General features: G+C 37.3%; 1 protein-coding gene across 2 annotated transcripts; it reads right to left on the bottom strand.

Annotated features, from left to right (window-relative positions):
* Positions 1-417: 417 nt before the first annotated feature.
* Positions 418-9836, bottom strand: LOC136666045 (tumor necrosis factor receptor superfamily member 14-like). 2 transcript variants are annotated; one of them, XM_066644011.1, is made up of 8 exons: positions 9771-9836; positions 8933-9102; positions 8302-8427; positions 7601-7756; positions 6668-6755; positions 6237-6295; positions 1622-1700; positions 418-1201 (listed from the first exon to the last, which is right to left on the bottom strand). In XM_066644011.1, exons 1-8 carry the CDS (start codon positions 9773-9775, stop codon positions 1030-1032), a joined length of 855 nt encoding a protein of 284 aa, XP_066500108.1. In that variant the 5' UTR covers positions 9776-9836; the 3' UTR covers positions 418-1029. The 2 variants fall into 2 exon arrangements, with proteins under 2 accessions (XP_066500108.1, XP_066500109.1); XM_066644012.1 differs by lacking the exon at positions 418-1201 and having other exon boundaries at positions 1217-1700; positions 9771-9835.
* Between the last annotated feature and the right edge of the window lie 1564 nt (positions 9837-11400).

The following is an 11400-nucleotide window of genomic DNA, read 5'->3' as shown; positions in this document are numbered from 1 at the left end:
TCCATTGTTTGCACCTGAAGTATTGTGCAACTTTTGTACTCAACATAACCCTAAACCTGGAGGCATGTTACAGCATTCCAAGACCATTTTTACAAGAGCAAGTCAGTAAAACATATTCCTTTTATACATCCAAATACTCATTAAATAACCCTCCAGCTCCATCATGATTTAGTCCTCATTGTGAAGTCTGCTATATCACTGTTTTAACTTGTGCAGATATAGGTTCGAGGACAAATAGACTAGCAAACCAAGACAAAATGCTGAGTCACTGCAGCTTACTATTTTAAGTCTGTAAGAATGATGTCCAGCTTCAATGTACAATATGTATCTCATAATGCATTCCACTTAGTATTTAAAGCATAGGTTGTTGCACTGTAATTAAAAAAAGAAATGTATATTTCTCATTATTTCTCTTTATTTAAATATACATTTACATTACTTACAAATTATACAGTACATACATATATATATATATATACAATAAATTATATTTACAATATATTCAGTGATACAGTACAGGGGTTGGACAATGAAACTGAAACACCTGGTTTTAGACCACAATAATTTATTAGTATGGTGTAGGGCCTCCTTTTGTGGCCAATACAGCATCAATTCGTCTTGGGAATGAAATATACAAGTCCTGCACAGTGGTCAGAGGGATTTTAAGCGATTCTTCTTGCAGGATAGTGGCCAGGTCACTACGTGATCCTGGTGGAGGAAAACGTTTCCTGACTCGCTCCTCCAAAACACCCCAAAGTGGCTCAATAATATTTAGATCTGGTGACTGTGCAGGCCATGGGAGATGTTCAACTTCACTTTCATGTTCATCAAACCAATCTTTCACCAGTCTTGCTGTGTGTATTGGTGCATTGTCGTCCTGATACACGGCACCGCCTTCAGGACACAATGTTTGAACCATTGGATGCACATGGTCTTACTGGTGCAATGTGCAGTTAATGAAGATTGGCCACCAGGCTGCTCCAATTTAGCCATGAAACCTCCCACACTACAATGACAGGTGTCTCAGTTTCATTGTATAACCCCTGTATATTCACAGTGATTCAAAGTGTATTTTTTTGTTTTTGTTTTTTTTACATAAAAATAGACTAATGTCAATCCTAATATTAATAACACAAATAAAGAGAGTGAGATTATGATAAATTTTATAACATGTCTTTCTGTAAATTCAGAGTCTTCACATCTGTAAAGAGCAGGAAGAATACAAAATTTGTTTAGACACACAATAACAAGATCACGTGTAGATGATACAATACATATCCACAAAGGTTGATGGACACAGTGCTAATCCAGCATTTCCCCTCAAACTATATCTAGCTTGTCTTCTTTTACTGCAATAGCAGCTTTAACTCTTCTGGGAAAAATGGTAGTATTAGTGAAGTCAGGTACTGATGCTGGATGTTTAGTTCTGGATTACAAGCATCTTTAAGTCATTTCAAAAGGACAAGATTTGTATTTCCTTGTATGCATTTCCTTCCATTTCATGCCTTTCTACAGAGATTCTACTGCATCAGCATCCACAAAAGAGTGCAGCTTCAAGTACCTGATTTCAGCACTTGAATAATACACACATTTGAACATATAATATTCAATCCATACTCACATTTTGCAGAATGTGAAAGAGCCATTTGAATATGTTCCTTTTGCACATTCGTTGCATACAGTGTCTGTAAAAGCTGTGCCTGTAGAGACATAAAGACACAAACAAAAAGAAACACGTTCAGACCTGGACAGATCATTTGCAACACAATGCTACACTGTTGTTACACAGATGTTTTAATCTAGGGGCGCTGAAATTTTAAGCAGGACATATGTAGCATCATGTATTGGCAGAAGGGTGACACATTTTTCTACTTTTATATATTGGGCCAATAGGGGGATTAGAAATTGCATATAAATGTGCAGGCACTTTTACTCTGGACACATTAATATGTTTTAATGTGTCCCACATCTTTTTGGGGGAAATTTCAAGATGGTGATGAGACTCCTCTCATAATCTCTCAGGTTAAGGATCTTTTTTGAAGCTGATTAATTTTGGGCACAACCCTGTATGGATGCCCAGAGCAGCCAGAGCCATGTAGAGAGAGAAGCAGCTAGTGATCTGGTCAGTACAACTTCCGTAAACTTCACAATACTCTTTATTCTGGAACTCCTGCACTTAAAATAAAATATCTGACGACTGAAGGGTGAAAAATGTCAAGAATTTTATGAGTAGTGATAAAGCTGGTGTCTCTTCAAAACATCTGTGAGGGTGACTCAATGGCAATTTATTTGTTTATGACCACAGTTGATTGTTGATTTAGAGCCAAAGAAACATTAAAGTAGACCTTCATAATGAACTCCTGGATAAAGCTCTCCAGATCCTGTACAGAAAGAAAGCTTTATGAATATAGTGGTTACTGGTGGTATTTCTACAACCCAATTCCAATAAAGTTGGGACGTTGTGTAAAACAAATCAAAACAGATTACGATGATTTGCGAATCCTTATCAACCTATATTTAATTGAACAAACTACAAACACAATATATTTAATGTTCAAAAGGATAAACTTTGTTTCTTTTGCAAAGTGGTGAACCTCACCCTGTCCTTGCTCGTGAACAACTGAGCCCTTCAGGGATGCTCCCTTTATACCCAATCATGACACTCACCTGTTTCCAATTAACCTGTTCACCTGTGGAACGTTCCAAACAGGAGGTTTTTGAGCATTCCTCAAGTTTCCCAGTCTTTCCCCTGTCCCAAATCTTACGGAACGTGTTGCAAGCCTCAAATTCAAAATGAGTCAATCTTTATAGTCAATATTTTTTTTTCCATTTGAACATTAAATGTCTTGTCTTTGTAGTGTAATCAACTGGATATATGTTGAAAAGGATTTGCAAATCATCATATTCTGACTCTGTTGTTATATATGTTTTATACAATGTCCCAACTTCATTGGAATTGGGGTTGTACATGAGGTGACCACAGAAATAAAACTCTTGAATGTTAGATGACACTGTCAAGTTAATTTACCCACTGAAAAAGCCTTCATTGTAACCATTGCCACCCCTGAGAGATTTGGCAGGACTGGTATATAGTGACCTGTTTGATTGATGTATTGTCCAAAGCTCCAAAGCTCAGAATATTATTGACTGTTTGGGCCCTCTGAAAACAAAAACTGTATCTTGTAAGAAGAAAGCACCACGGTGATCCAGCATGGGGGTAAAATCCAAGAAAAATGAGTGCAGAAAGGCTGAGCGTAAATGGAGGCACACTAAACTTCACATTCACTTGGAAATGTATAAAGAGAAACTCCAAAAATACAATTTGGAAGTTACAAAGGCCAGACAAACCTACTTCTCTGAGATCATTAGTAAAAGCTCTAACAACGCCCACTCATTATTCACAATATTTGATCGGCTGAGAAATCCACCACCACAGATAAACCCTGAACTACTCTCTGTGGAAAAATGTAATGAATTTGCAGCTTTCTTTAGCAATAAAATTCTAAATATCCAGCAAACGATCTTCAATTATGTCTCCTGACAGCAGAGCTGATACAGCCTCAAAATCTGAAATGTACCCTGTCTGAATTCATTGCTATTAATCTGAAAACTCTAGAGAAAACTGTACAGCATCTAAAACCCTCCACATGCATATTAGACGTGCTGCCTGCACACTTTATGAAGGAAGTCTTCTGTTGTCTATCTGGGGACATACTAACTTGAATTAAAAATAAATGCATATTTTTAAATAAAATAAAAAACAAAGACAAAAAGTGATAAAAGACAAAGATTGTTTTGTAACAAAAAAATAATATTTCAGTGTATTTATCACTATAAAAAATATATATTAAGTATGTTACAAAAGTTTATAAATATGACGGCGAGAGCTCTCAGCAGTGTTCCTCGGTGGCGCAGTGTGCTACACGTGAAAGCCACGTATTTCTGTATCGCACAGAGGTGGGTTTGAGACCCCAGAGCGTTCATTGTGTTGCTTTTATAACAGCAACTGAAGCTCTTACTGATTAAACATTGATTCACTAAAGTACTGTAAAGTATTCTACGTTACCTCTTCTGATATATATATTTGTAGTATATACCAACATGATAGCATCTTTTTACACACACACAAATGGTACAGTTAAAGTGCCAGTTGTACTCTGACTTATTTCATCCTTTGTTTGAACTTTTTTTTTTTACCTCTGGGTGAGTCCTGTAGTAATTAAACAGTTTAGAGCAGGTGGGAAATCTGTGAGAAAACAACTGCTATATGTTTATGCCCTAATCTCATACTTAAAAAATGGTTCTACAAGGGTTCTTTAGTAAAGAAAACGGTTCTATATAGAACACTTGAAGAACCTTTGCATGATTACAGGTTCCTTTGCATCATGAAAGTGTTCTTCAGATTGATGGAGAATGTGGTATAGATGGTTCTATAGAGCACATTGTAGAAAACGCTTCTGTATGGCACCATAAATTGTGCCTTTATTGTTACAAGTTTGAAGTCATAATAGAAGAACACTTTTAGGTGCCATATAGAACCCTTTTCTAAATGTTGCTATATAGAGCCATCTACAGCACATTTTCCATCAGTCTGAAGAACACTTTCATAATACAAAGAAACCTTTAATCTTACTAAGGTTCTTCAAGTGTTTAGGGTTCTATAGAGAACCATTTCTCTCCCAAGGCTGGGCTGTCCCCTGGAACACAGAATACCTTCAGTCTGGGAACTCATCAGCCCATTGAACATTGGATCAGAATCCAGGGTGAAATTCCAGAGTGAGTTCTGTGCTCTGTGATGTCTCTGTAACCCAAGCCCCACATTCACCTGTCTGCAGACCAGAAATTCACCCACTCATCCACTACCCCTTCTTCTTACAATCCAACTCTGCTGAGACACCACAACACCAAGGATCACATTTAAAAGTACTACAAAATCTATCTTAAAGTGTGGCTCCTTTATCAGGAAATGTCATATGCTACCTTCTTGCTCTGCAAAGATTGCTTGCTTTCATCCTGGTCTTCAATGGTCAGGACTCCCATACGGCAGGTATGACTTAGATGTTGGAGTTGTAAATCTCTCAGCATCACTGCTGGACTGGTAATAGACCACAATCAAACACATCCAGCAGACAGTGTCCTGTGTCCACAGATAACGGACCCCAGTACAAGCAACTCCACATCATATCTGCTGTTTGGGGGTCCAGAACATTAGGGTGAGAAACCAGGGTGCAATTCAAGAGTGACTTCTGTGCTCTATGCTGTCTCTGTCATCCGCTACTCCTCCATCTCACACTACATCTCCACAGAAACGCCAGAACACCAAGGACCACCTTACAAACACTACACAAACTTCCCCAAAACTCCCCTTCTATCTCAGGAAAGCTCATATGCTGGCACGTTGTTCATCTACCAGCGAATACAGGTTTGGACCCCGGGAATAGTTGCTTGCAGCTTTTTTTTATTTATGATTTGTGTGTGTGTGTGTGTGTACGTATATATACACACACACATACACACGCTATACAGTACCCTAATTCTACTGTGTCTTCTGTCATCGATGATGTAGTCACCAGGAACTAAGCTTCTAGCCACAGACCTGAAACTGTAGTTCCAACTACACAACTTAATGACAGTGTTGCGGACGTTCGGTGGAACTGCGGTTTTGAGAAACACCTGTGTCGTTTAATGATGGTTCAGACTATGCAAGTTACCAACGTAGTTACCTTGATAGTTCCAACGACTGTTTTGAGAAGCACTTGCATCGCAACTGCATCGTTCCAACTATGTAAGTTGGGAAACGAACCCCTGAACAACTACAGACCATTCTCAAATCTTTCAGATCTTCTAGAAGTGTAGGAACTCAGTAGGCCCCTCAGATCACTCGGGACTGGTCAGTTAGTGGTGCCCCGGGTCAGAACCACACAGGGGGAGGCAGCTTTCAGTCACTGTGCTGTCTGCACCTGGAACCATTTTTTTTACATTCTGTTTAAATTCTATTTTATACTTTCTAATTGTTTTTATTTTCTTTTACTTTTTAAATTCTACTGTAATCTTTCTGTATTGCGCTGTAAAGCACTTTGAATTGCCATTGTGTATGAAAGGTGCTCTATAAATAAACTTTCCTTGCCTTGCCTCCATTCGTTTGTTTCTGTTTTTTTTTACATAAAAAATGCGTAATGTCAATCCTAACATTAATAACACTAGTAAAGAGAAGGGGATTATGGTAAATATTTTACATTCAGAGTCATTTGAATGTGTTCCCACGGCCACTGTTATCTGCCCCATAGATTCACATCTGTAAAAACAGGAAGAATACAAAATTTGTTTAGACACACAATAACAAGCCCACATGCAGATGATACAATACATATCCACAAAGGTTGATGGACACAGTGCTAATCCAGCATTTCCCCTCAAACTATATATAGCTTGTTTCCTTTTACTGCAATAGCAGCTTTTACTCTTCTGGGAAAAATGGTAGTATTAGTGAAGTCAGGTACTGATGCTGGATGTTTAGTCATTTCTAAAGTACAAGATTTGTATTTCCTTGTATTTCTACAGAGATTATACTGCATCAGCATCCACGAAAGGGTGCAGCTTCAAGTACCTGATTTCAGCACTTGAATAATACACACATTTGAACATATAATATTCAATCCATACTCACTTTGTGTGCATTCTGCAGATTGTGAAAGAGCCATTTGAGTATGTTCCATTTGCACAGTCGTTGCATACAGTGTCTGTAAAAGCTGTGCCTGTAGAGACATAAAGACACATGCAAAGAAACACGTTCAGACCTGGACAGATCATTTGCAACACATAATGCTACACTGTTGTTGCACAGATGTTTTAATCTAGGGGTGCTGAAATTTTAAGCAGGATATATGTAGCATCATGTATTGGCAGAAGGGTGACACATTTTTCTACTTTTATATATTGGGCCAATAGAGGGATTAGAAATTGCATATAAATGTGCAGGCACTTTTACTCTGGACACATTAATGTGTTTTAATGTGTCCCACATCTTTTTGGGGGAAATTTCAAGATGGTGAAAAATCGCCACAGACTCCTCTCATAATCTCTCAGGTTAAGGATCATTTTTTGAAGCTGATTAATTTTGGGCACAATCCTGTATAGATACCCAGAGCAGCCAGAGCCATCTACGGGTTCTCCCATGAATGACTGTAAAATAGCAGGTTAATCACCCACCATTATGGCCAGTGATTTCTCTGCTTGTTTAAGGGCTTTATCCAGTGACATGGCTGTGTTAGCTCCATCCTTTTGAAGGTCGGTCATTCTGTCAGGATTGTGGGGCGATATATATTTTTTTCCATTTGAACATTAAATGTCTTGTCTTTGTAGTGTATTCAACTGAATATAGGTTGAAAAGGATTTCAAATCACCATATTCTGTTTCTATATATATTTTACACAACGTCCCAACTTCATTGGATTTGGGGTTATACATGAGGTGACCACAGAAATAAAACTCTTAAATGTTAGATGTCAAGTTACATTCTAAGTTAATTTCCCCACTGAAAAAGCCTTCATTGCAAACATTGCCAGCCCTGAGAGATTTGGCAGGAGTGGTATATAGTCACCTGTTTGATTGATGTATTGTCCAGGCAGACAACTGGAATGTTTCATTGCTTTTCTGCAGTTCTGACCATCTGGTTCCAAACAGTAATGTCCAGGCAGAGGTTCACAAATTGCATCTGTAGTTGGACGGCATTTTTGTTTTATACGTAACCCACTGCCTGGAGGAAAGAAAAAACACCCATTTCAAATGATAATACTGAAGAATATTAGTAAATAAATGGTCATTTTTATGACCTTATTATTATGTCAAATTTTGGGTGCCCGTGGTCAAACAACCACTTGTAACAATGGCACCCTAAAAGGAGAACCTTGGGGACAGGTTTCACTCCACAATCAGACACACTTTTATTCAGAAGATTAAAATAAATCATGGGAAAACTGATCTTACAGCCCCTCACACAAATTTCAGTGTCTCTTAAAGTTCTTCTTTCTCTCTATCCTCCATCAGGTCTGGATGTATTAGGCACAACCTTTTTAACATGTACTTATATATATATATATATATATATATATATATATATATATATATAATATATATTATTTTCACTTGTAAGTTACTCACTTGTAAGTTTCACTCTGTAAGTTACTCAGTACATAAATAATTGACCTGGTATTATATACTTCTACTCTGTTGGTTTTTAAAAAATGTCATATCACTTTTAATTCAGTACTGATTCAGCTGAAGATGTACATTTGTGTTTACCTTCATCACAGATGGTACAGGGTAAACACCTTGTCAGACCATTTGGGAAAGCAGTGTAAGTCGATTTAACACACGGCACACACGTTGTGCTGTAATCCCCTGAACAGTGTCTATACACACGATGTCCTGAAAAACAATGCACTCTAACTTAGGTCACACACATTAATATACTTATTAAAAGTCACAATCTGCACTAAACTTAATAATGGATTCTAACATAAATGTAATGTTTTCACTCATGTGATCCCTCAGAAACAATACAAAGTCCAGATACTGTAAATTACAAATTTCAATATATGTAAATATATGTACAAATATTACTCTTAATTTATTTAGAGTGTTCTCCCTGTGTCCACGTAAGTTTCCTCCCACGGTCATAAAAACACACGTTGGTAAGTGAATTGGTGACTCAAAAATATCAGAAGGTGTTTGTGTGTGAGTGAATGTGTGAGTGTGTGTGCCGCCCTGTGAAGGACTGGCGCCCCCTCCAGGGTGTGTTCCCACCTTGTGCCCAGTGATTACGGGTAGACTCCAGACCCACCACAACCCTGAATTGGATAAGCAGTTACTGACAATGAATAAATGAATTAATTTATTTAGATAACGATGTAATTACAATGTATTTTCTTACCTGCAAAACACATTGGGCAGCATTCTTCATTTATCCTATACTCAGCACTACCACATGCTCTACACAGCATTATGAGAGAGAGTTTACATAAAGCTAACCATGTGATGAATTTGGGACCACATTTCATTACAGTCACCCACTTGAAGAAAAGGATAGATTTCAGAACTTCACTAAAAAAAAAAAGACAACGTCCATATTGACACTCTTGACATATCAACATATTTCACATTTCACAGGAAATAAACAGTACAAAATGGCAGGTAAGGTACAATGGAAAATTTCTGGAAATTTATGTAGTATACCATTTCCTCTTGTTCGTATTGAAAGTATAGTGTGTTAAAGGTCTGAATCAGTTATGCACAAGCGTGACTTTATAATTAATTTGCCGTTTACATATTAGGCTTTCACTGCACTGTAAGTAGCCTGGCACTGGGACGTAGTTATTCTTAAGGTTTTGAGAAGAAAGTAAAATGCTATCCCAGATCACAGAGACCTACTTCATCTTAAGTTTATTCGCGACTACTATGCATTTCGCAATTTTTCAGCCGACACTGTTATTACCCTAAACACATGGGCATCCAACGTTTTGGATGGAAATCCCCAAATACATAAAAAATAAACTCATCCTGTTCCTTTCAAAATGTCTCAAGATGCTGTAAAGTTAGTTTCATTTTCGTCGTTCGTTAGCTCGGTAAAGTTAGGTTCATACTGGATATTCAACGAATATTCGGGTCCCCCCCCTCGCCCACAAACAACGTCCTAAAATCTCTTAAACTTCATTTTCTTAATCGTCGAGGATCAGAGAACAAACTACAGTTATTATAATTTGACAAAATACCTCATCTTTCCATCCAGCGGAGTACATTTACTGAAAATAGGCGGTGTTACACCGAATTTTGTGACCGTCTAGTTCTGTGACCCTAGAGGGCGCTATATCAGATTGACTCCAGTGGGAAATTGTCTCCTGTGGACAACAGAGCTGAGAGAATAGACAGTGAGTCTAGAAATAAAGAGGTGGTCATAATGTTGACTGATTGGTGCTTGTGTGTGAGAAACAGACAGATGTAAATACAAAGAGAAAAATGCTGACAAAATCATGCACACCAGATCTGTGCCACTTTTAAGCCACAAGTGAACAGCAGATGTAGGTCACATTTGGGTCCAGCATTTAATTTATATCTGGGCAAGATCTCCAAAAATGTGTACACATTACTATAAAAAGAGCGTACCAAAGTACTGATATGACCCCAATATGCAAACCCATTATCATATGTACTGCTGTTAAAGCATGAGGTTTGTGCTCTCTCATAAAGGGCCCACTATTGTACAGTCATGTACAATTGTATTAAATGTAAATAATCTGTATTTAATACAATTGTTTTGAGAGGAAATTAAATAAATAAACCAACTAATACAGTACTCTAAAATACCGAACAGTGACTGCAATGAAGAGATGTTGGTGTAGCTGTACTATATTTTATTTCATATCAATAAAGTCCAAAATTCATATATAGCAGTGGCTATTGTGTCCTGAAAAACTTTCAACTGGTGCTTCAATGTAAGAGTTAATCACACTTTAATATGACGTTTATGAAACCTAGTGGGTGTGTGACACATCCTGTGAAGAATAGCTTGTTCTCTGCCATGCAGCAACATGAAGTTCTATTGATTTATATTTTTTGTTTTTTGTGGAATGATCTCAAATTCCCTGTTTGCTGACACACAATATTTTACTTTAAATACCATATGTGGTATAGAGACATTAAACTTTCCAACATTAAGGAGCTGCATGGAAGCAAATCGGTCTCATCAGACTTTGAAATATTACCACCTTTGAATTTGTAGCACTGAACATTTTTGCACTGAAATTCTGCATCTGAATATAACTGCTCTTGAATAGAACTCATGAAATTTCAAGAACACGTTTTCACTGTTATTATTTAAGGTTAATAAATTCAGATAAAAAAAAATTCAAGCTCCAAAAAATTCGCAAAAAAAAGTTGCTGAAATTCGGTAGACGAAATACAGACACCAAAATACGAGTTACAAAACATTCAGATAGACATCCGGGACACCAAGGATAAGCAATCGATTCATTAGGATTTTCTCTTTCACCTTAAAAACTGCACTAGTTGCATTCTGTCGCCGCTAGATGGCGGAATACAAACACAACTTCCATACCGTGGAAAAACTACACGTTTAGGTTCCTTCCGCGGATATTATCTCTTTATTTTCAAAGTGTCTCAAAAATCTCAAAGTCTCACTAAAGACACAATATAACAGACTATTGGTATCCTGAAGATGAAGAAATTATAGTGTGGATTTTTTTTGTAACGGCCCTGTGAACACAGCATGTGACATGAGGAATATGTGGAAACATGAACTGTGGAGTAAATGTCCTATGGCATTTTTATTTTTTAATTGTCCGATTATCAAGAATCTGAAATTGATTTTACAGAAGGTGTAAG

This window comes from Hoplias malabaricus, chromosome 14 (assembly GCF_029633855.1).
Source record: "Hoplias malabaricus isolate fHopMal1 chromosome 14, fHopMal1.hap1, whole genome shotgun sequence".
NCBI classification, from domain to species: domain Eukaryota; kingdom Metazoa; phylum Chordata; class Actinopteri; order Characiformes; family Erythrinidae; genus Hoplias; species Hoplias malabaricus.
The sequence above is the reverse complement of the archived record's forward strand: the minus strand, read 5'-3'. Positions and strand labels throughout refer to the sequence as shown.

Bases quoted from the DNA above. Each gene is read 5' to 3' on its own strand.
- LOC136666045 (XM_066644011.1), bottom strand. The intron at 7,757-8,301 runs GTAAACACAAAT...TCTTTCCTCCAG, and splicing joins CTGTACCATCTGTGATGAAG to GCAGTGGGTTACGTATAAAA. The intron at 6,296-6,667 runs GTGAGTATGGAT...CTGTTTTTACAG, and splicing joins ATCTGCAGAATGCACACAAA to ATGTGAATCTATGGGGCAGA.